The 26121-nt window shown below is 42.1% G+C and overlaps 1 protein-coding gene across 3 annotated transcripts in view; it reads right to left on the reverse strand.

Moving 5' to 3' along the window:
* Positions 1-26121, reverse strand: part of TSC22D1 (TSC22 domain family member 1) — a 94085-nt gene that overhangs the window by 15354 nt on the left and 52610 nt on the right. Inside the window, exon 1 of one of the 3 annotated variants that reach the window (XM_030477383.1) lies at positions 111-1154. The exons of the other annotated variants lie outside the window; for them this stretch is intronic. Coding sequence (XP_030333243.1) covers positions 111-196 — 86 coding nt within the window. The 5' untranslated portion in view covers positions 197-1154. Of the gene's footprint in view, positions 1-110; positions 1155-26121 lie in introns of those variants that run through there. 3 annotated transcript variants of the gene reach the window in all.

The following is a 26121-nucleotide window of genomic DNA, read 5'->3' on the forward strand; positions in this document are numbered from 1 at the left end:
AGGAGAAGTATTCTTAAGGACATGGTCAAACAAAATAGTTTAAGAAACCATTAAAAAAAAGAGGAAGGCAAGTAAATTATGTATCTAAAACCTAAAACCTTTATAAATACCTCTTTAGATGCTGCTCAAGTTCCAAGAATAACACTTTCATGGTTATTCGGTCAGAGCCTTTTTTCTGGAGAAGTGTCACTTTCATTGATGTATCTGTTTAGTACCTGCTGATTAGATCCCCTCAGATGGGGGGTCAGAAGAAATACCTCTCGGCAGATCCTCGGCTGCAGTAAGATTAGCATTAGCATTCCACTCTTAACCACGGGTCCTGAACTCCGCAGCACATTCAAGAATCACAAAGCCTCACCCGTTAAAGATTACCCACTTGCTTCTATCCAAAGTTTGCCGAGTTTAATAGTGGTTGGTCATGATCAACAAAAACAAGAAGGGCGAAGGGTGACGACACTACAGATCCTGCGATCACATGATGTGCTGTTACATAAAGCATCAAGAGAGATTAAAGTCTTCACGATTAGGTTTTCAGATCTCAGACAAATGCATCTTCTTTCAGCCGTGCCAAATTCACCAACTCTCGAGCTGATTCAGCCTGCTCCCACTTTTTGTAAAGCACACAGTAATTGCTACAGGTAGCTAATAGAGAAAGGCAGCTGAGCTGTACTGTTTCTCAAATCAAAGTTCTAGTGCTTAATGGCAAATGTAATTAGACACAAAATCAACAATACCCAGTTTGCCGAGAAATATTTTAGAGGCAATTCCTATCCCTGACTGCTACTATAACAAGAACCAGTGATGAGAGTTAGACATTCATCTGGTCAGTCTTTTGCAGACCACATAAATAACTTACCATGTATCAAGCCAAAATTCAATCAAATATTGCATATCCTTCCTCACAGAAACACATATCACCATGAGGAATTTTTGGTGCCTTGTAGTAGATCAATACCATGTAACTAGGACCCTGCTTGCACAGGCACCATTATCCAGCATTGCTTCAGTGTAAACATGTTCCTCTATCATGGTGAATGCTTGTCAGTGTGAACAAAAGTTGACTGCCCACAGTACACTGTGGAGAAGTGAGCAAGACTCACCTCCTTAGTTTACATGCAAGCTAGAGACATCCCCTCACCATGGGAATAGCAGACTACTTGCAGTACCTGTACAGGAACTCCCATGACAGAAGAGATCACAGGCACTGATGTTATACTCTTCCATCAGACCAGGACCGCAGAAATATAGAGACAAAACCAGACATAAAATCTAGAAAATGCCACTTAGTCTTACTTCTGACTGCTAAATCACTATCAGATGTGTTTTCTCAAGTCGATTTGCCTCATAAGACTATATATGAAACATGACAAATGGAAGGGCCAAACAAGTTGGCTTATTCTACCTTGCCTTTGACAATGCACTGGAGAGGTGACTAATGGCAACAGAAGCAGGTATTACATGATAACAAGAAAATAAGTTTGGTGTGAGGAAGGGATAAACCCAACCCTACTTATTAGAACCAGCAAAGGGAGTAAGTATTTTGGTTAGGAGGTAGAAAGGAAGAAATAAACAAACAAACAAAAGCAATAATTGTTTCTTTTCTCTCTGGGGTGACGGGTGCACCCCAAGTATTACTAATTCCAGATACGTGTTAGAGAACTAATCCCAGAATGGGATTAGTTGCCCATTCCCAGAGCAAAGAGGGAACTCAGATAGTTTAAGCTGGGCATCAGAGGTACTGACTGTGAAGCAGTGCCCAGTATTACTACACGGTTTTCCCAGAGCCTGGCACACCTGGCTTGCAGGACAAAGCATCCCATTCCTTTTAAAGCACACCAGGAAGACTGAAGCAAACAAGTTACACTTTACAATGAGTGTTTCCCTCTCATTACCTCAATTCCACCTCCCACAGCACAGCATGGAAACAGTTAACAGCCATGGCTCATTTGAGTGTCCTCCTCTCACTCCCACCAAAAAGCCATGGAGGTGGGACCACTGAGATGTGCTCCAGGATCGTGGTCCTTGCAGAAGAGGCAGACAGGTATAATGGCCCTGTGAGAGGCACACTTGCTCTGAAAGTAGGGCTACTCTTGAAAGCTTCAAATGGAGACTAACATGGTACAACCACATATAAAACAGGGAGGGGAATGATTTCTGGAAGGAAGCGGACTTTCAACAGGCTTTCAAGGAACAATTGCCTAGGAACAAAGGGATTAACAATTCTTATAATTAAGAATCAACAACTATTAAGATGAAGTTTGACCCAGTATTATTGAATAGCTTAAATATTCAAGATTAAATATTGCTTATAGCAAGGAGTCTTACTTATTCTAAAGAGCTGAAACATCAAGCTGACCTAAGAAATGCTCAAAACCAATTCCAGAAAGAAGAAATTAGAATTCGAGTTGCATTCTTACATACCCATTCATAGCCAGAGACTTAGCACAATAATAATCTCTAGTGAATCCTACTGGTTACACTATCTTATATATCACATCTCCTGCAACCTCCCTTAGGCTGTTCTATAAACTACGTTGCTGATACGTGGCAGTCAGGCTCAGCTGAGTCTGTATCCCACAGAACCACACCAACAGAGCTGATGCCTTCAGATTGTAAAGTGCCCTTCTCCTAACTTTCTAACATCCCTCTTGCCTTCTCTCTTGCCTGTATCCCCCTCTGTAAAGCTGCATGGTTGACATCAGCTAGGAAGACAATCTTTTTCTATAACTGTTGTGCACACAGTACAGGCACTGGCATGTTTTCCAGGATACCTAAAACAATAAGTACAAATGGGAGTAGAAAAGGGATGAAAGCAATGACGTTAAACTATCCCATGAACAGTCTGTACTTTCTCCTTTCCTATTCCAAGATGTCCTCTGAACAGGAGCTCCACACTAAGGCTGTGTCAAGACAGTTAAAAACAAGGTTCAGGAAGTTATGCACATCTGACCAATACACCGCTCAGCTCCAGCACTGCTCCAACTCAAATCTGGGTTTCCTTAACAGCCAGAACAATCATTAAATGCTAGATATATATGTATGTACAATGCAGAACTACTGAATATATTTAGCCGCTTCATTCTTTAGAGAAGCGAGTACACTGCTGGCCCCACAAAGAGAAGCCTTAGGCAGCTCCATCTCTGGTGACACTAATCACGTTTCCTGATGCTTCAGCCCCAGTTCTGGTGATGACTTTACAGTAAGGCAATACTCACAGGCTTCATTTGATTCTCCATTCATTCTCATTATGCCACATAAAATGGTTTCTGTGTCACTGATCTAAAAGCTCCTAATTCCAATTCATCACCTTTTCATTTGGGGGGGGGTCTGTGTCCCCAAGGAATCTTATCAGTTCCATTTATCACCTTCATGAAAAACAGCAAAGGATTTGCTTTGTCAGTTACCAGACTGAAACCAAATTAAATGTTAAAATCTAACTGCTCCAGAGGCAGGTATTCCAATAACTATGTTGTATTTCTCATAAGCATTCCCTTAAATTTGACAACTCTGGTTATGGTGCAATCAAGTAATTAAAAGTATTACTCAGCTACGTGTAGGTCAACAACTTACAGGTAATAGAAACCACAGAGAAATTGTAAGTCAACTGGATTAACTAAGCCATCAAACATTTTTACTGCTTTGAAAAATAGCCTCTAGCTGCAACTGAAAAATGCCTGGAGTACCAGATCTTCTTTCTTCTGTCACATTCAAGAACTCAGCACCAAGCTATGCTTTCCTTCCTTTGTCCTGAACCATTCTGGCTCTTATATAAAGTGACAGATTGGGCACAGATGAATTATCACTGTGGGCACAGTAGGATGTCAGATATGGGTAAGTTCTAGCATTTAATGAAACAAAACCCAACAGGATTTCATGCATGATAGCATCAGGGTACCTAGGTTCTCCCTTGCCCCGAGCTCTTACACCCAAAGGGGAGGCGGGAACGTATTTCAAGATAGTTGCAGTACTCCTGGGCAGTTTTGCTTTGAAGAAAAACATACAATATATCAGCCCAAGTTTAGATTAACCCTGGTAAGTGAATGAATCTGGCATTCAGCCAGCAGAATTTACTGTTTATGTCAGCCTGAATGAAGTGCAGCACTCGAGCCCAAATTCCTCAGCGTGTCACACATCACTGCCATACCTTCACAGGGTAAACATTTAGCAGGTTCGCTTTCCGCATGCTATAGAGGACTTTAGAAACAGCTTGAGTAATCCAGACTTTACCATAAAAAAGGCAGAAAATAAAGCACAAGCCAATTTTCAGACTACAGACATAAGCAGCCCTGTGGTAACAGTGTCAATCTCGATGTGGTGTAACAAATTCAGAATAAATTTCAAATTCTGACATGCATGTGAGTGCTTGATAAAGCGGAAAACATACCCAACAAACATTCAAGCTATTCTAGAAGCTTTACAGTTACTAACAGGCAATCCTTAAGACATTTAAGCCAGGCTGGATGGGGCTTTGAGCAACGTGGTCTCGCGGAAGGTGTCCCTGCCCACAGCAGAGGTGTCGGAACTGGATGATCTTTCAGGACCCTTTCAACCCAAACCATTCTCTGATTCTATGATCTAAGAGTTAAAAAATTGACTACCATAGTGATCATAGATTTGTGTAAGACAGTGGTATCCAGTGGATTTCTAAAGTTTGGTTTGAGATTACAGCACAGTCCTCAAGACTACTGCTTTAGGGGTTCAAAACCAGCAAACATTTATATGAAGCTGCAGTGCTTATTGTTACGGGAGATGCCCCATATACCATTTGCATAACAACTTATGGGGTTTTTAATGCTTTGATTCCGCCCCACCGTCCCATCTTAAATCAATCTTTATGGAGTACTTTGGCACAAAGTGTTTTGCAAGGCTGTTAGTCAGCAACAGCAGCCCACAAAACCCAACTGTGGCTTCAGAAAACACTCATTAGAACTCCTCAGTGAAGCAATGCATGCTGGATTACCAAAGGAAATAAAACTGACAACAAGAAAAGATAAAAAGGACAAAAAGCTGTACAAAGATATTTGCACCATAATGAAAACCAAAGCACTGAAGTGAAAGACAAGTGTGTGGATGCCAGGTTGGGAAGCATCTCATTCCCAAATGCTAGCAGCAGAAATCACTGCCGTACCTTTGCTATCCTCATATTTTGAGCAGCTGTAATGAGGTGCACTTAGAGAAGATAGCTTTATTTCAGTCCATCATTAAGCGACTAAAAAAGCCAAACAAAATGTGTCTTTAGCTATAAACACCCTAATTGAACATCTGAGGAATATTCTCATACATTCTTCATAGTCACCACCAAGCGATAAGGTGTTTCAGTTACACAAAGAGCACCACCACAGCTGCACAGAATAAGCCTATTTTACACTTAATTTTTATTTCTTCCAAGAACCAGTCTAGTTTTCTTTTAAAGAAATTACTCACATCACGTAGTTCTGAGACTCGGTAAAACTGGGTGGTTAATTCCAAGTTAATTGCCCAGGGAAGATAAAGTTTCCAAACAATCAAATATGAAGCATCAACCACCCTGGCTGCTAAACAGATATGAATCTAAATCTCAAGAGCAGACCTGATATAAGAACACCTTAGGAACACCTGGAAGGCACCACAAGCATGAAGGAGCAGCTCCAGGGAGCCGATCTTCTCCATGAACCACAGTGAACCATCTGCAAGTGAGCACTTTATATTCCACTGACTGGAAGCCACTAAACTTCTATCATTTAATCATACAGGAGAACAAATGTATTCAAGACATGGAACCATGTTAGTACTGGAACAAAAACATGTTAAAAATTGAGTAAAATGACTTGTGGGGGGGAGAAGTAGAGAAGTAATTATGGGCATGGGTATGAGCACGCATTGCCAATTAGAATGTTTACTGGTCGCTGCTTTTTGTACTGTGGAGATCAGTAAAATCAGATTAAACCTAGAGGAACAAGCCTAGTATCTCTTCTACACGTACAGCATCTCTATACCCTGGCTGTTCTATGCTAGCTTAAAGCATGTGCTCCTTTCCTTCACTGTAGCAACTGCGAAACCCAAGCCAGCAGAGCCTCTGATTAACGAGGAGCGTGATTACCATGGCCTGACACAGCACAGTAACAGCAGCTCAGCATTTTTTGCCGCAAGGCATTGTCAATTTATTTTGCATGTTACATCAGCTGAATACAAAATTAATAATGAAGGATTTACAAGCATTCAGCTAGAATGGAGGGGAAGGAACCTCCACACACACGTTTGGTTGTGTTGGGGTTTTTTTTAATCTATGCATGTGAGAGAAGACTTGAGTACTGTGAAGTTGCCAGTCATATAGTCCATGAAATGGAGCCTCACAGTTAAGGATAAATTAATTTCAACAGACAACTGAAACACAAAGTGGGACTCACAAGCCTTCCCATTGAGAAGGACCATCCAAAACCTTCACAGGCCAATTCCAAAACAAATCTGTGTCCTGCCCAACCTCCAAACTGAGTCTCATCGCTAGGCATGGGCTAACAGGAACCAGTTACAGCTATTCCTAGATATCTGAAACTCCTCAGTAATACAGGAAATGTATGAGACTAAACTACAGCTGACATTCCTTGGGCATTTGGTGACATCCATACCAGAGGAATAAGTTAAAGATTTAGAACAATGTAGTTCTAAACCATTATCAAGATAGGGAGAGCTTTTAACTCTACAACTCTCTTCTCCCACATTTTTTTCCTTTCTTTCAGACTCCAGATGGCATCCTGCACTCAAGCAGCAGTTCAGGCCCAAAAATCTTTGGGCTCTGTGAGACTTATTTTTCATAAGTCAACCTGTTTCAAAAAGGAGGCAAGTAGAACGATGCAGCATCACTTCTGGGACACCACAGAAGCACAAATTCATACAGGAGTAACCACCCGCTTCCAGTACCACGAGCACAGCAGTTGTAACACGACCTTCAATGCTCTAAAACAAGCTGGGGAGACCAGAGACTGAGTTTCTCTGCTATGCCCAACAATTTTCCATGAAGGAAACAAAACTTGGCCAACGTGATTCTCTTCTTCAATTAGGCCAGACACTCTGCAAGGTGAGATTCTAGCTAAAAAGTGATTCTCTGATGTCTAAACCAGACCAAAGCCCTCCAAGAATCCACTGCTACAAATGGGAAAGCCACTCCACCTGGCCCAAGCGTTCAGCTCCTGGATCACCAGGACTGGAGGTGTTGAAGGAGGACCTCTCACAAGGCAGGCACTGCTCATGCAGAAGGAAGAAGGGGGTAACTTGCTGCTGAAACTGAAGCTTCGGGGTCTGACAAATATTCCGTGCACCATCTGTTTTCATACAAGTAAGTTTTGTAGTGCCGTGAAACCTGTTCAAATATACTGATTTCTGTGAATATACAGAAGTGCTTAGAGATCTGACAGGCAAACAGCAGCAATCCCAGGCAGCAAACTGAATACCTTGCCATTTTGAGCCACTGATACTACACAGTTTTTTTCCTGTAATGAATCCCATCAGTGGCCCACCATGGATGATTAAGGCACATTAGTTCGGGTATCAACAATACGCTAAAACTTTAAGTGTTGGTTCCTTTAGCAGCCACTGGAAGACAGCATTAATCCTATACTTGATTATTTTTGCTGTGAACATTCAACTGGTACACAGCTCTTACCCTGGATCTATTTTAGCATTCTCCTCAATTGATTGCATTTGGCAATGTTTATTTCAGAAAAGACTGAAAGTCACAACCTCCAATTTTCCTACCTGGCTATATAAAAACGGCAAGCAATTCCGAGATTAGCTGCTTCTGACAAAGCATTTTCTTCCGAGACCTTTGACTATATTTTTGTTTCTTCCTCTATCAGCAAGGAGCACAGAATGTCACAACATTGCAGACATGCTGAAGTGCCTCTCTTAAACCCAAAATTGGGACTTCAGTTCCATAACCAGTAATTATCAGTCATTTTCTTGAAATGAATTGCTCTGATCACATAACTAAAAGCCATGGAGGTTTATCGGGAGACCAAAACAGAGGTTTGGAAGAATATTACTGCATCTCACAGAGGAAGAGGGATTATTTTTATATACTCTACCATTGAGACTGAGAAATGTATTTATCATGAAATTAAATATTAACAGAATCATAGGAAAACCATCTAACTCCAGATTTGGAAACCAGAAAAACACGTCAGTGAACTAAAGAAAGCTATAACAATGAGAAGACTAGAAATAAAAAGGCAGGTGGAAACAGGGAAGGAACAGGGCAAAAAAAGTAGTCAAGACATGCAAAACAGCAAGGAGAGCAAGGCATTAACGACAGAAGGGTCAGGAACCGCATGAGTGAGTGAAGAGAATAAAGGAATTATGGGCTAAAAATACCCAAAAGAAAGGTAACAGCAGATGGGGTTATTTTGGTACATTTAATACAACTGAAAAACAAAAAGAGCATTTCTGGAAATATCAGAGTTTTCTGGAAAAAGAGAACTATCGGAAGGGAAAGCTTAAGAAACTGAATCTACAGCGAGCAGCTGCCAAAGCCCTGCAATTTCCCTTGGCAGACCGGCACTTTGATTCATAACCCAATGCCATCACATCACTGTCTTATGATGACAGCTTTTGTAATAGCAGGGGAAAACAAAATCCTAAGTTTCAGACTCTCTCTTCTCTGTGTACGTGAGCAAAACCACCCAGCCTATGACGACTCTCTCCATAGTTCATGCTCCAAATACAATGTACTAGAGAAATACTTTAACCTAAGGTACCAGAGGTAAAACAGTAACATTAGCCAAGATCTTTACGTGGCTCAGCTTATCCCATGGGAAAGGGCTACAGTGACGATGCAGGGGTAGCTCATTCCAAAAACAACTCATACAGCCCTGAGCTGTGCTGTCCTGCATTCTGTAGCCGTGCACAAAAGCCTCCCTCTCCACCATGCCAATTCTCTTGCCAGTTCATATGCAGCAGCCCTTGCTTTAACCAGCACAGCAGCTCCCTTCAGTGGAGGTGGGTTAAAAGGTGCAGCAATTAAAAGCAAAATTCAGCCAACACCTGCCTTTGTACAGTCAACCGACTCGGTCACCACAAGCAAGAGGATTTTTTGAGATGGCAGCACTCTGAGTGAGCCCTACACAATACAATGCCTTTTCCACTCCTCAGAGCACAGGGAGGACGAGAGCACAAGCAGGCGTTTGCAGTGGGATGGGCAGAAGGGCAGACATAAAGCTAATTTATTGACCTATCTGCATTTCATCTATGGTTAATAATGGCTAACACTTCATATTGTTTACTGAAAAATGGACCAGAAGAGGTAAGGATGATGGGTTCTAAGTGTATTCCAAAAAGCCTCTGTACTTCTGGCTTCTGAATATCAATCTATCACATCTTAAGAACTGAGAGTTCTTGTTTCCATGGTGCCTGGAAAAAACTCAACATTTATTACTTTCTCCTTCAGTGAACAGTTCAATAACCCATTAAACATTTGCAGTGATCCCTACTGGTACATACATGCTGATCCAAGTCCAAAGATGTAAGCAATCTACTCAGGCATTCATGGCAACAGGCTTTCCGTTGACAAAGGCTGAACTTTCCATGTTTTAATAAAAGGCACAAACACAGCTAACAAGACAAGTTAAATAACATTCTTTTCCTCTTACTCCATTACACATACTCCACTATTGTATTTCACAATGGGCTCCAACTAACTGCCATGAAAGGTTCTCCTACTTCATCCTGCCCACATGTTCTTGCCTTCTCCTTTGCACTGGATCTGATGGAAAATTAAAAATTACCACCTGCTACACCATGTGAACAGTATGTAAAAGCAAAGGCAGAAATGACTGACTGGCAGAGGGGGAAAAGTGAGGATAAGGATTTTCCCACTCTAGGCTGCTTTCCCTTTCCAATTCCACTATCACCATACAGTCTTCCAGGAAACACCAGACAGAAGTGTTACCACCAAAGAGCAAACATGGAATTTTGTTGTTATTGTCTATCTGGATGTTTCGTTGTTGTTAAAAGGAGGGGAAGGAACAAGGAAAGCAGGTAAGGAAGAAAATATTCACGCCATTTTCCTGGCTAATCATCTTTTCTAGTGATACCCATTGTGGCAGTAGGATTTCCCTTCCCCAGTCCACAGGTGAGCGTGTGGCACGTCTGATTCAAGACTCACGGCAAACTGCCAAGCAGAGGGCATGCTCAGTAAATACAGATACAAACAGACTGGTATTTACCTGTGTCAGAAGTTTATCAGAACAGTTGAAGAACCACATTCCGAAGAAGATAAGCAAGCAGGCAGAGAAGAGAGGAAAAAAGAAGATCTAAATTATAATCAAAGCTATCGTATTAAGAGATACACAATAGCAGGTATGATTAACATTAAACCTGTTACTTCAAGGTTACTTCAGAAGTGACAGAATCATTTATACCTAGGAGCAGAGGTATCGACACAGATATAGCATTATCCAATTATTTTACTAAAAAAAAAAAAAAAAAAAAATATGGTTAAGTCATGGATTTGTCACCTGTGACAGTGCCTGGTCCATTCAAAGGAACCCTTCCAGATAAGCACCTGGTTAAAAAAAGCCTGCTTGCAATCTTACTGAAAGCAATGCACACATTGATACCAAGCTCAAAGCTCACTTGAGTATAGGCAAGGTTAGATGTCTAGAGGATAGCACCCAGCTTAAGGCCCTCGGTCCCTGCCTTTCTCTCCACTTATCACAGGAGCAGCCCAACACGATGACTCTCCTGCACTAAGGTTAGCCTTTATATACACCCTCCTCTCTTATAAAGCAGTTTTTCCCGTGGCAACCATAAGCCAAACTCTAAAAGGGAAGCTTATAACAAACAAAACATTCTCACACACACACACACACACACACAAAAAATCAATTCAGTGGACTAAGAATCGTGGTAGCTAAAATCCATTACACACAGCACCTAATGGCACTCTGACTTCACAAGGTTACTCAAGCTGAGGCTCTTACTGTCAAGGACTTACTATCAACTTTTCTGTTCCTATGTTTTCTTCTCCTGGCTTCTGAGCCCATCACTTCTTCTTTCCCACCTCTCCTGTGTTACTTTCTCTGCCTTTCCTGGCACTTATCCTTTTGCTTTAGTAAACTGCGCATAAGTAACCTTCCAGGGATTCTCCTCTCACCCTCCACCCAAGACGGAGTTGGCAATAAAGTTCCAAGCATAAGGGAAGCGTAAGAAGATGTGCAGAGGGTGAAGGCAATAGATATCAAGCACATGCATAATTCATCTGAGCTACAGCTGTCACTGCAGAGCATGGAGAAACAAGATGTTTCTTGTAGCACACCACACTGTGAGGAAAGCTGAGATCCACAGCATGTAAAAAAAGATCAAACTGGCACCTTTAACAGAGCCAAAGGTTACAGGGTAAAAAAAAAAAAACAACATAGGAGAAAACTCCCATTACATATTATCCTAAACTGCACAGACTAACCCTAAGACCATTTTAGGTTCAGGTATTCTTACATTTAGTTCAATAGCTAGAAAAAAGTGCTCAAAATCCAACAACTCCCATTGCCCTCAAGAGGAACAGCTGGGTTATGATTTTTAAAGACCTGAAGCTTTGTTCAATCGCACATCAAAAGGTACTGGAAGAAACTGGAACATTATCATATTAATAGTGTTTTATCATTTGTCTCTATTTTCTTGTCAATCTGAATTAAGAGAAAATTAGATAGTTTTCAGTCTCAAATTGCTGCTCAAGCATAAAAGCAAGTTTTTACTAGAATTAACAAGTATCCCACATAGCACATTTCAGGTTTTAAAGCAAGTGGTTACTCATGCTGACTTCAGACTCCCTTTGTTCACCAGTTAGGTGGCTGCTTTTTCTTCAAGGCCCCTATTGTATGTATAGGGCTGCCTCTAAAACACTTGCATCTCCACACAACAAGCTTGAAAGATAAATTATCCATTTTTGCTACAAACGCCCTTCTAAATACATAAACCCAACTTTTTCTGGTTTTACTTCTGCACCAACTTACACCAAGGTAAAAAAACCACTGACATCAGAACTAGAAATAGGCACCTAGAACAGCAATGCAGCTTCTTTAAAAAGAGAACAAAACCTATCCTTTGACCATGCACATAACGTTTGAGGAAAACAAGGAGGTCATCTGTATTTTTAACCTTCCCATACAGCTCACAGAAATGGGAATCAGGAGCGCACAGTGCTTGTGCAACCAGGAAGTCCCCAGTCTCGCTGCAGGAAGGCTCAACGCTATCCACCCCAACCCTGCCCCCCGCAGGGCTCCTTATGCGCGGAGCTTACTTCTACAGTCGGGCTAGGACAGAAAGCCTCTCTGTTGACAACTGGGAACTTGAACAAGAAATATCTTAAGTGTAAGTACAGGTATAGACCACTCACTATCTTTCTCCTAAGAGATATACAATTTGGGAGTTATTCAACCACATTAAGGATGCCTTGAGAATGCCATACCTGAGCAAACTCCGTCCCAGTGTGCACTGACACCACAGCCTCAGCTGTACATAACACAACCCTGGCAGTTGGAAGCTTTTTCTGCCTTTCTGTAAGTAACTCCCCCAAATCAACAACTCAGAATGTGAACATCTCATGGGAGAATTCCAAGAGCACAAATTGTGCAAATTCATAGAATCACAGAATCAACTAGGTGGGAAAGGACCTTTAAGACCATCAAGCCCAACCATTACCCCAGCACTGCCAAGTCCACCACTAAGCCATGTCACTAAAGGCCTCATTGACACGGTTTGTGAACACTTCCAGAGACAGTGACTCCACCACTGCCCTGGGCAGCCTGTTCCAATGCCAGAGCACCCTTTTGGTGAAGAATTTTTTCCTGATGTCCAATCTTGTGGTCTGCCCACTTTGTTCACTCTTTGCTGTCAACACCGAAGTGCACCACTGTTTTCCAAAGGAGGGAAGACTGACCTCCTCGCCCTTGGCCAGCCCTTTCCTCCGATACCACATCTGGCTGCAGCTGCACTCCCGAGAGCAAGCTTCCGCTAAGGAAAACCCCAGGCTACAGCGTCTCACGCCCCCCGAGGACACTGCCCCCCTCCTCCACCGCCGCGCCGCTGCCGCCGCACCGGGTTATTCACCGGGCCCGCGTTAGCCGGGCAGGCGCCGGAGCGCCCGAGCCCAGAAGGTGCCGCGGAGCCTGCTGCAGAGGGGCAGCGGCGCGGCGCAAGCGCGCCACCTGGCGGCCCCACCGAGCGCAGCCCTGCCAGCAGCCGCGCCGCGGCCGCTAGGGGTCACTGCGGGCCCGGCCGCCGCAGCGCAGCCGGCGTGGCGGGAGGCCGCTCCGCACGGCTCTGACCGCCGCTCCGCACCTGCACCGGGAAGATAACCGTGATACACCGCCTGAACGGGATGGAGCCACGATACACCTCATTCACCTCTCTGAACAGAGCCTGGAAACTAGACAGGACAGGAGTGCCTGCATTTACACAGGTAATGGCTGAGAACACACGTACACAAGTGCCTCATTGTTAAACAGAGGCTGGGTATATAAATGAGCGCAGCCCAGCCCAGCAATGGCACTCATAGGTGCTGCAGACCAAACCCAGCTTGCAGCAAAAAGCAGGTTTTCAGATGACAATGGAGCACAGCCCAGATACAGGAAACTTAGACCTACTGGCACATCTGTCCCCAGCTGCTGTGCAACCCCCCAGACCTGGGCCATGCTCCTCCTGACTGGGTTTATAACTTAGAATGGTTTGGGTTGGGAGGGACCTTAAAGCTCATCTGGTTCCAACCCCCCTGCCATGGGCAGGGACACCTTCCACTAGACCAGGTTGGTCCAAGCCCCGTCCAGCCTGGCCTTGAACACTGCCAGGGATGGGGCATCCTCCCCTTCTAATTGTATTTTACTACAGTCAGTGCACAAAGAACATGCCAAAGGGCATCTCCCACCAGCATCTCCTCTCACTGACTGCCCCGAGAAAAGGGTGCCCCCAGGACACAGTACCGACCACACCAGCAGCCCCCTCCCCAGGGCATCCCTCATAGTCATTCACCGCACTTTCAGGTCCAAGAATAGCTGAGGGCCAAAACTTGTGTTGGTTTTCCCTCTAAGTAAATACTGAAGGCCACATGCGTGCAGGAGAAGCCCAGATAAACCTGCCCTGTGCTCCACGTACGGGAAACCAGTGCTGCTTCGAGTGCTGGAGCCTGCTTGAGAGTGGGGGCAGAAAGAGGGAGTGATCTCAATCAGGCTGGGAGCGCACCATGTTTTTCTTGGGAGAGTTAACCTCCATGGCATATAGACTGCAGCACTCCACATGTGCCAACTCAAGAGAAGCTAAAACAACACCCTCCCTTCCCTCAGCCCTCTCCTCAGCAACGAAGCCACAGACGAGGGGAACAAGTCACTGGTGTCACACCACAACATCCACACCTGATAAGAAAGGGAAGAAAGAACACTTCAACTTATGAAATGGCACAATTCGTAAGGCACAATGAGACACCTATTTTTTTTTTTCCTCGTTTCAAAACACTGAATTGCCAATCTATCTCACAATTCTTTTCCTCTCTCCACTGCAAAGCCAATGTCACTTCTCAGATTTAAGTAATCCTTGTATTACCTGGAGTACTAGATTCCCTCCAGTGTCTTGCTGAAAACTTCCCTAAATTTACTACTTTCCATTACTAGAGGGTCATCAGCTTGCCCACAACAAACATATGCCCATGACATTGAAGCTTTAAGACCCCTATCCTTTGTGCCAGCCTCACAGCATACAACAGGGGAAGAACAATCCGAAGAGTTGTTTTAGTCAAAGAAGCCAAAGGGTCATCACACTCTACCCCCAGCCCAGCCCAAGTTTGCTCACTGGCACTTACCTTTGGGCAAACACTAAAGCAGCAAGAGGCTGTGCACTTGAATACTGCCACTATTCCCAGGGATACTACGAGGAAGAAACAAGTCCTTGCTGCACCTAGCTTAAGAAAACACACACAAGTATGTGTGTACATAGGCACAAAAGTGAGGCTGGTATGTCAGAACACACAGATTTTAGAGTCAATTTCCAGGACTTTTTACTGCTAGGATATACTTTCAAAAATTAAACTGGATTTTTTTAAAAACGTTTCTTTACAGAAAATGGGAAGATTAAAAATATAGTGTACTCCACCACGCAATCATTTTCAGTGCTGGTGAATATGTAATTCAGTGTTTTTCCTTTTTATTAACACCCAAACACTTGAAGGTATTGTTTTTTGATTTTTTCCCTTCCTCGTTTTTTCTGTTTGTTTGTTTTAACAGAGCATCAGCCAACATGGCAAAGGCTGATTCTTCAACTGCCAAAAGCATCACTAGTATAAAAGTGATGTCAGCACTGTTTTGTTAGTAACACTGGCCTTCCCTCTGAAGAGGCAGAACATACACATTGCCAGGTCAAGCATTAATGGAAACCATTGTTAGTTTACTTAGCCCAGCAGCGTGAAAAGCTCCTCCAACAAGACATCATCATCAAAAGATCACCTCAAACAATCACTACCACTCGCTCCTTCCTAAGACCCATATGCTCAGAAATCCAAGCGACTGAAGACATGGCAGAGGTTATCACAAAAAAGGGATTATGCCTTGACTTCTTTGCACTCCTCCACATCACCTCCCCCCTCACTCACTTACCTACACATGCACTGGAACACGGTAGTCTGCAGAAAGATGTGCCTACAAGATTGCGAACTCGATGAAAACCAGGCAGTTCATGCAGTCTACCCTTCCAAATTTAGTAATGAATCAACTGTCATAACAGGATTTGACACAAGAGTCTGAATCTTTTATTACTGTGCCAAGCTAGAGTTTTGTCTACTACTGTAGTTTCAATACTGCACGTAGACTCCATGAGTTATCTGATTAAAGCCATATTTATACTTTTAATTATCAAAGCAGTGTTCTATGTAATTACTTCAGTGAATAGCCTTAGTTTTCCTGGCTACTTTCTTAAACAGCTGAGTTTTCTACTGTCTACTTTGCATGAAATTATGAGAAAACTCCCTGAAAACGGACCTTGACGGAGATGCACAACTTACCAAATGTCTTTTGCTGTAGGTTCTACAAGTTAGGGATTTGAAAGTTTATACCTTCAACACATGGGAACAATAAGAAGAAAAAAGCAATCAAGAAAAGTAACTAAAAATGGAAGCCTTCAAAACCACTTAGTCAAGTATGATATATGTGCTACCAACCACAGACTAACAGAAAAGATTAGATTAGAAAGGTTCTTCTTTGGCTTTCATCTAGACCAACCTCCTGCTCAAATGAGGGCTAGCTTCAACATTACATCTGGTTGCCTTCTGAAGCAATTGAAGAAGGACAGAGCTCCATGTTCATGAGCACTACTACCCTGACAGACCACCACAGGCTGGAAGGTGCTGCCTGGAAGACTTAGCCTCAGGAATGCTGAGGAGCAGTAAACAAAAACAGTGCAGACTTCATATGGATTCTTCTTCGCAATTCAGATCAGCGATGGCCATGCATCTGCGATCCCCCACCCTCAACTAGAACAGCATGAGTTAATCCTGAAACAGCAGAAAGGAACAGAGCATCAGAAGAACCAGAAATCAGTTCCTGAAATATTGCATCCCTAGGATATGAGAACCCGGAAAAACTGTATGGCTCATCCAAAGTACAAACATACTTTTGAGCAGGCAACTGCTCAGAACGTACCTTATATTAAGCTGTATTTTAAAAATTACTTCAGCTATTTGGCTTCTGCACTCCTGGTTGGAGGCCAAACCAGAATCCCAGCTCTCCAATAGCAGCAGCCTTTAGTATGTTGTACACATTTGCTTGCAACAGTTTAAGCTAAGAGATCAGTCCAGCCTGAAAAATATGAAGTATAAATAACTCTTCCCCCTCCTGGATGTTTTTAAGGAGGAAAGTCACATTCCCTCAGTCTTCCACTGGCGAGTGTAAACAAGGCAGCAGCTGAGGAGAGCACTCAGTACACAAAACCTTTTTGGAAATGCCCAAATTAAATTTGAACATTGGTGGTGGGTGGGGAGGGAATCAAAATGAAAAGTGACAGGGAAAAGAGACTAGATACCTCGGTCACACAGAAGGCAACTGGGTTTACAGTACTGTCCCAGATAAAACCCTGCATGCTTGCCTTGCAAATGTAACCACAACTAGGCTCCGGCTCCGAAGCACCCAGAAACCTCACAAACTCCACGCAGCGTAACTGTACCACCAGATCATGCTAATAAGATCCAATTATGTATCTAAAGCAACGGTCACAAACTATGTTGTAATGAGGTATGATGTCATGAGCCGGGGTGCAGACGGCATTGAAAGAAGGCTGTATCTAAACTGGCAAGAGAGATCCTATCTAAAAGAACACCAAGACTGATCCAAAATGTTAATGCTCTGAAGACTGCAGACTTAAAACTAAGTAGAATACGTTTTAAAAATGCCAAGTCTGTTTAACAAGCAGCTATAGGCAATATATACTAAAAAAAAAAAAAAAAACCACCCCAAAAACACCCCCCCCCAAAAAACAAAAAAAAAAAAAAAAAGAAAAAGCTGGCAAAAATTAGAATAGTTTGGTCTTTATGTTAAATGCCTGCCTATGAACCTGGATGAGCTTTGGTGGTGTTCTGTAACACTCAAATGGCCACTTCTACAAAGTTCAACACCTTTGTACCTTGGGACTATTTCCTTCACAATGTATCATTCTGAGCCACTGTTCCAGTCCAAGTGCTTAGATGAATGCTGCCTAAATTAAACCACCATTGACAGTTTGTTGAAGTGCAAAGATATGTATTTGATCAGTAACTCTGTGGGTACTGCTCCCCACAGTCACTACCAGAACTCAAAAGCAAGTATAAGCAGAAAAGGAGAAAAGAAACTTTGACATTAAGAGATGCAAAACTGAATTTAAGAGATGTAGAAATGAATGCCACCGATGTCTATGGTTCAGAGAAAAAACACAGAAGCAGCAGGGTACACGAAGTGTTAAGACCATATAAATGAACTGGAGACATATCTTAACCCTTTATAATCCCATTTAACATTATTCTCAAAACAGCTGTGTTACACAACTACCATTTTAAGTACGTCTCAAGTCTATTAAGAGCCAGTTACTTTCTGAGTCCCAAGCATTCCCACCTGCACTGACTGCCAATAGTAACCACATGCTTAACCAAATGTCTTTCTACAGCTTCTACTAGTCAGATTGACATTTCTACTGTTTCAATAACTTGGTCACAAAGTTACGATGGAATTTTCCTTTTTTTTTTTCCTGGTAGAAGTTGTAGTCCAGACTGAGCTCTAACAGCAAGGTTAGAGACATGCTAGAAATGTTTGCAATACATGTTTGCTGAGGTTAAGAATAGCCCAAAGATAAGCAGTTGCCTAAACTTGGCAGTTATGAACTGGGACTCTACACAGGCACAAAACATTCTTCTGATGCTCAGACTCATTTGTTCTCAAACACTGACTGTCCTGGCTCCAAAGCCACACAACAGTTTAATGAGGTGACAATCCCCTGCTGTCACAAAGTTTTGAGAGATTCAGGTCACAGCAAAAAAACCAACCCATGGTTGATTTGACACAACAGGAACTCACTGAAGAGAGTTAGATAAGAGGTGCTGGGAGTTGGGTTTTTCCCATCATCAAGATAAAAATCCTACTTCTTTCCCAACATTAGAAGAGTATTAGAAAATGTGTGTATATTTGATATATTTGCCTCTTGGGGAGGATTTAAAGGAAACCTCTGATAAACCTATTCTTTCCAGGGGAATCACTGTTCAAAATCATTTCTTTCCCAATGCTCTCAGAAGCTTGAAACATCTTAAGACAGTCTTACTTTCACATGCATCCATATTAAAACTAAACTTGAAGGGGCGAGTTAGCAGGTAAAGGAGAGGTGTGGCAATGCATACAACACTGTCCACAGTGATTGAGTAAGTCTGTCTTTCATCAGCAAGAGTGCTACCTTGAAGTTATCTCCATTAACAGCACAAAATTCCCCATAACATTTGTGGGAATTACCAATTTTGCAAATTCAGCATTATTTGATCTCACATGCCATCTATACTACCTCTTCTGAAGCCACTGTTACAGGAATAACAAAAAGCCATGGCAGCAATAGAAGAATTTCCTCAGCCCATAAAACACATCCATTTTGTCTACAGTGAATCGCATACTTTCATTTTACATTCAACTTTAAGAAATAAAGTATACTTAAGGCCTTGTTTCTACCAGTAGAGCACATCAGATGCATTATTTCTATTAAAAATTCTAAGAATGCTCATAAACACCCATCATACACACTAACAGTAACTTAAGAGTAATTGTACCTGCCAGCTCTGTATTAATTTTATCACCAGTTAGCTCAACGTATAAGGATCCATTAAGTTTAAATGTTTTCATACTATAAAGCTGCACTGAATAATTTTCCAACTGGTTGTAATTAAACAGGACTTTCTCTAGAAATAGTGATCTGTGTCTGAAAGCAGGTTATGCAGACTGGACAGATTCTTCACCTATATTAGTCAGACATCAACATTCTTTCATCTTCCTTTTTTTTTTTTTTTTTTTCATACTTTCTTATTAGGAAGTACACAGGTTTCCATTCATTTCAAAAGCAGAACCAGTAACAATGGCATTTTGGTGTCTGAAAATACAAGAGGGTTCTATTTTCAGTAAAATAGCACTGCTTCACACCAGTATGCAAGACCATTACTTTTCTCAATCACTAAGAAAATGGAAGTTCCAGATTAACAAAGGGCAGACACAACAATCTGGATATTTCTTCATGTAATGGACGAAAATTAAAACAATCACAATTTAGACTCAAGCTTTACCTCAGTAACTGTCTCCCTGTCTGCACACAGAATACTTTTCATTGTTCTGTAAAATAGCTGCATCTTCGAATTAGCTTTCAATGGAAAGTTACTCTAGCTGGTGATGGATACTACCACTATAGATACTTACTGGAAACAGTGTTGATTAAATTGTTAAGCTAAATTGAAAAGACTTGTTATCTCTCAGACTGACTCTCAAACATACTATAGTCATAATCAACAGTACAATCCTCAAATATTACCTAATAAGAATACCAACAAAAACCATGAGAATTAAGGAAAAAAGTTAGCAGTCAGAAAGGCAGAGCAATAAATACTAAACATATACCAAAGCATAGGAAAGCATCATCAACGCAATAGTCAATTATACATATAGCATAAAACATCCCCAAGATTTGTATTAATTTCTTACCCTAAAGAGCATAAAAAAGAGAGAGAATCTCATTCAGCTTCTCTCTCCCCATGTCATGGGTTACAAGTTTCATGTTTCGTCTTTTGTGAATTACAGTGTCACCTATTTCCAAGTGAAACCAATGCATTTATTAACTTAAGCAAGAAGGATTTGGGCTTCAAGTCATTCAAGTACTTCAGAAATATAGGTTAGCCTATCTATAATTAGCATTCCTGATGATTTAAACACGGCTTGATGATTACTAAATTCATCATCTTTAAATAAACACCTCTGACTCAGCATCAGCAGAATAGAGACATTTTCATCAACTAATTTAGCTTAAGACTTCTTGGCAAGCAAGAATAGGAAAGAACCAATAGCTTTTAAAAGATCAGGGAAGGCAGGAATAGGCATGCAAGTATGTTAACAAGTAAAAGGGAAAATATTATTATGAAACTGAATCCAGAATCATCACAGTCAATTGTTCCCATACTCCAATGTTTGGCATTTTAAAGTGAGTAATCAGTAAGCAGACACTACATAGACAAAAAAAAGGTCCTTATCTAAGTATTCAGGTAAGGGACCTACCCTTCTTCTATTATGATTAAATACTAACATGCTTTAGAAGTCAGGCTGTATCTTGCAGAAGATAACAATATAAAATGGAAAAGATTTATTTCAGTGCTTAGTGGTCAAAGAGGATGAAGCTAATGACTTCTGAATCAAAGATTTAATCCTATAATGGAGCCACAGTGTTCACCTGCCAACGATGAGCAGGAGTCATCTCAGCCAGTCACCTGCTAAGCAAGCCAGGAAACAATACAGAAATAAAAAAAGCACACTGTGTATCCACAGTGGAGGAACATACAAAGACTGAAAGGACACGTGCCCACTAAGATCCTCAGCAAACAAAAAAACCCCAAATCGAGTAGCAGAATTATTTCATCAGTTCATTTTTGTCCAGAATAGAGACCTTCCCACTCGAGCTCTCAAAGATCTGACCTGTATTCAAAGACAAGATCCAGAACTTTACAGGTCCTCTGAAGCACAAAAATCTTGTTTCCAATACCCTGGTGTCACAAAAGGCTGACTCCATCTTTCTAAACACACAAAAAGATTTTTTCAAGGATTCACATAATCCTTTATACCAGTTTACTGATAATACATACACACCCCAATGCACTAGGCCACGAGTCATTTTGCATTATCAAGACTTAAAGTCTGTTTTGTCTACAGACTCCTTGGAAACTTGGTTTGCATAACACATTCTTTCCAAAAGGCTCCTCTGCTGAAATTAATCTCTTTCTTCTTCCCCTAAAGATGAGGCAGCTCTCTTCTAGTTTCAAAATCTCATTCTAATTTTTAATCTTCAATTTAGCAGAGGACCTTCTTCCCATCTTCATGAGGCAGACATTCCACCCTACAGAGCTTAAATGAAATCCATTCTTCCCAGATTCAGTAACCTCCTCAGCTTTTAAATATTGCATTGACTTATTTATTCCACATTGCACATTAAGATATCAGAGACCTTTAACTCTCTTTCCTAGCATGTTACATCAGCCTTCAGCTACTAGGCTGCATACCATTCCTCAAATAGCACAAGTCATTCAGATTTTTTAGCAGTAAATACACGTGAAGCAAACCATTCCTCATTTTCCCCCTACATCAATTGCTTTAAAACAGATGAGACTTTCAAGTGATGCTAAGTGTCTAATGTGAGCTTCTCCAGAGGCCTGACCATAATTGAAAAATGAAATAAAAAGGTGACAAGTGTTATCTGTACTGAGTGCAAGAATATGGCTGAATACAACAGCAACCTATTTACGCAGCGCCTGTGACATTCTGAAGCAGCCTTGCAGCAAGGCTCTATAGAGCACGACAGCATCAAACATTTATTCACATGCTTACTGCAAGTAGCTTTCCACTTCTCCTATTTTGTTTTGTTTCCTTTTGTCTGGTGGTTATGTCCTCCAGCCAAATAGGTGGCTGAGAGAATTCACCAAAGCAAAACATTTTTTAAAAGCTGTCAACTTGCAGAAGCTTAGACAATATTATTAAAGAACAGTTTAAGTATCTAAAATGTTTTATGAATGATAGCTTTTGTTCAGATGAAGGGGGGTTTATGTCATTACAGAGAAACCTGTTACAGGTTTAATATGATCTGAAACTTAATCAAAATAGAGGACTATCCCAGGAACTGGAGACACTTCATTACAAGCTGCTTGTCTGGACTGTTCTTTAGGGGACACATTCAGGGCTTCGAGGTCAGTGCTAGGACCCTGAATTTTGCCTAGGTAGTCTAAAAAAAGAAGTGTAACAATAATAAATAAATGACAATATGCTACCAACAGTCTGAAAACCCACTTAGTAGAGGTCTAGCAAGGGAACACTGCTGTCCAACACAGTATGCCCACTTAAGGTTTTATTTTAAGCCAAACTGAATATACGTAATTTGGAAGATAAAAAATTATAAATGCTGCAATCACAGACTTCTGACTTTATGTAAAGCACAGCATCTGTAAATCTTTTTTTCCATGACTCCCTTATACTACTTGTTTCTTATTCATCAGCACAGTACATTTGAAAACTGGAGTCAGTATCTCCCAAGGTACATCTCCTTATTAAAGATCAAACTGAACATCTGAGGTGATGTTCAGTTTGAGCTTTAATAAGGAGAGATTTTTCAAAGATCCTCAGCATCTCTTCTCAGACCCACCTCCCTTCATTAGCAGCTGCCAAATCCAGCAGCAGCGACACAGCCTTAAGTCCCTGCCCCAAGGTCCTGCCCAGTTCCAAGGCTAAGCACACATTCCCTATAGGCACACACACAGAAACATCTGTGCAGCACACACATAGGGGGCTGGCCACACAGGTAAATGCAAACTCAGCACTTTGGTAAACACAAGCAGCACCAACAGCCTCCTCCTGCTCCTCGCTGATCAGGTAGAAAGTCCATTAGAAGAACATGTACATATGTGCACTGACACAGAGTATGGATGCCCTGGGCTCGCCCTCAGTCTCCCTGGCAGCTGTCCCCAGACTCTTGGTCGCCCCAGCTGCCACACAAGCCCCTGTGGTCCCACTCTGGTTGTTGGTAGCCAGAAACCCTTGAAAACATGTAGACACACTCACTATAGATCCCTCTACGATCTGGCCTTGGACTCTTGGTCTACCCAGCTGGTTCCCAAGAGCCTCTTGCCTTTGTTTACTCCACCCACAGATACACACACAAACGAGGGCTCGGCCAGACTCCAGAGCCTCCCCAGCAGTTAGCCTAGGCTGCCAATTACCCCAGTAGCCAGCTCCTCCAGCTGTCTCATGCAGATGCATGCACGTTTTGCTTGGACTCCTCTGCCACTCCCAAGTCTCTAAGCAGGCTGGTCCCACTTCATAGCCCCTAATGATCACATACCAACACATGTACCTGCACTTGACCCAGCCACATGGGCCCTTGTCACCCACGGTGTGACTCAAGCTGCTGGCACAGAGGTCCCCATAGGCACACACAGTAGGTAGGCCCTTCCCCAATAAAACTATCAGAAATAGAGTTTAAGGAGGAGACAGGCCTCGGACTGCGATGCTGAGGACAGGGCACAGCCAGACAAGCACACTGTTCAGCCACCTGATTACACACAAGCAGCCCACTTTATCCCTTTGCCCTTCTGTTTTCCCTACAGCTTTTTTCCCAAAACATCACCCTTTCCCCAACCTTAGTTCCCCCCCAAGCATCCCATGCCGAGTTGTGTGCAATCCCAAAATGTTCTTTCCTACGTCCCATGACAAGTCTCACAGTGACTCTAACTCACTCCCCCTTCCCAACCTGCAGGCTGACCCTGCAGAGCCTCTCCGTTTACTCATCCAGTGCCTGCCCCCCACGTCCCTGGAGGCTGATGATCTCCAGTGACAGCTCTGGCAGGAGGCAGGTCAGGGGGCTTGTTTCTGTGATGAGGTTACTGGGGTTCCCCTGCCTGCCGCTGTGCCTCAGGGCTTCGCTGTGCGCATGGAGACAAGCCTTTTCAACACATAACCTATCGCCCTTCATATTTCCCGGCTGAACATCCAAAGCCAATTCCAAGAGTATTTATCAAAGCCATGAAAATAACATTTCAAAGTTCAAAGCTAATGTGTTTGGAAAGTCATCATGTTCACCACTTGTTTTAAGTTGTGAGGTTTAAGATTAAAAAATACAAGCACATCATTTATCAGATTTACTTACTCAAGTTGTTGCTCTTAAGTGTCAGGTGCTTGCTCATGTGTAATCCTAATAAACGTTTTCCAACGGTTATCAGGACACTTAAGTAATACAAAAAGCACCACATACCTTGTTGACCATATCATATTATATTTGCTTTATAAACACTCATGACTGTTAATGTTATTGCTAAGCAACTGGACTATCTACCATACAGTATTTACAAAGCACTGTCTATCAGCAAACAAATGATTTTGAACTCTTTTAGCTCACATTTCACAGAATTACACATCTAACTAACACTGAACAGATTTTTTAAACTTCTGATAAATTACCCAAACTCTTGGACAAAAAAAAACCTCATTCACCATTAGCATTTAAAAGACTTGAACTATAGAGAGACTGAAAAATGGGGGAGATTTGGGTTGTACGGGACATGATGGGAAAGCTGAAGCTTTAATTATACAGCAGCTCTGTAAAGTAGAGAAGCAAAACTACAGACATTATTTGGCATTTGTGAAGTAGCATTTTATGCCTAGAAGGTGAGGGAACTCGTCCTCCCTCACCTAACTGTTACAGCAACTGCAAAGATGCAAATCTGTTCATGCACAGATGAAAAAGAATTAGTCACAAAATGGAAGAGGAACAGACAAAGAGGAACCAGGACTGTGTTTCTTAAGTTACAACTGGAAAGCTGCCCCCTTCCATTGCCTCCCACGTATTACCTTCTCCAGTAAACACAACTGTGTCTTTCTCTACCAACACATGGGGTGACAGCTCTTTCAGATCTCTGTTTTCTCTGAAAAGCAGAGGTTTATTTTTATTTAAACTAAAAACTCAGTGTTTCCAAATTATTTCATCCCAATGACATAATTTACATCCTGGCAAAACAGCTACTATTACTGAATAACACTTTAATGCCCCCTTCCCGAGTTTCACTGTTAAATGGTGCATTCCTCTGTGCAAACAGTTCTACAAAAATTCATATTCCGAGAGCAGTGAGCTTGGCCAGACAAGCTATGTGAGGGCACATGGCTGGGCAGAAAAGGGTAAGCAAAGCAGGCTTTTGCAGGGTTTATACAGGGAGCAAGATATTAATGGCTGAATTTCATAGAATCACAAACTGGTTTGGGTTGGAAAGGACCTTAAAGATCACCTAGTTCCAACCCCACTGCCATTGGCAGGGACACCTTCCACTAGAGGAGATAGCTCCAAGCCCCATCCAACCTGGCCTTGAGCACTGCCAGGGATGGGGCAGCCACAGCTTCTCTGGGCACCCTGTGCCAGTGTCTCAACACCCTCACAGTTAAGAATTTCAACACAGTGCTCTGAAAACCTGACCTAACAAAGAAGTTGTGCTCTCAGCACTGCAATGGTGAACTGAAACCCTGTTGGTCCCTGCTATGGAAAAGGTCAAACATACAGCAAGAATCACCATAGAATTTTAAATGCCCCATTCTTCCATGCAGAAGCATCATCTCAGTTGAATGGCATAAGCAGCCATACACCGGCTGAACAGCAGCAGGAGGAACTCACATATTCCTGTTACTGTCAGGTCAAAACAGTGGGTAATTTTAGAAGTACTACACAAGAGACATGCTTAAAATAGACAGATGAATGATAGGAATTTGGAATGGTGGGTGAGACTACAAAAATTCTGATTATCAACTGTGTGGAACTGAATGATCTACTAGTTAGAGATTAACCCAAATATTAGTTAGGCAGGAGCTTCAGAAAGTCTACGGCTAC

This window comes from Strigops habroptila, chromosome 2 (assembly GCF_004027225.2).
Source record: "Strigops habroptila isolate Jane chromosome 2, bStrHab1.2.pri, whole genome shotgun sequence".
NCBI classification, from domain to species: Eukaryota; Metazoa; Chordata; class Aves; order Psittaciformes; family Psittacidae; genus Strigops; species Strigops habroptila.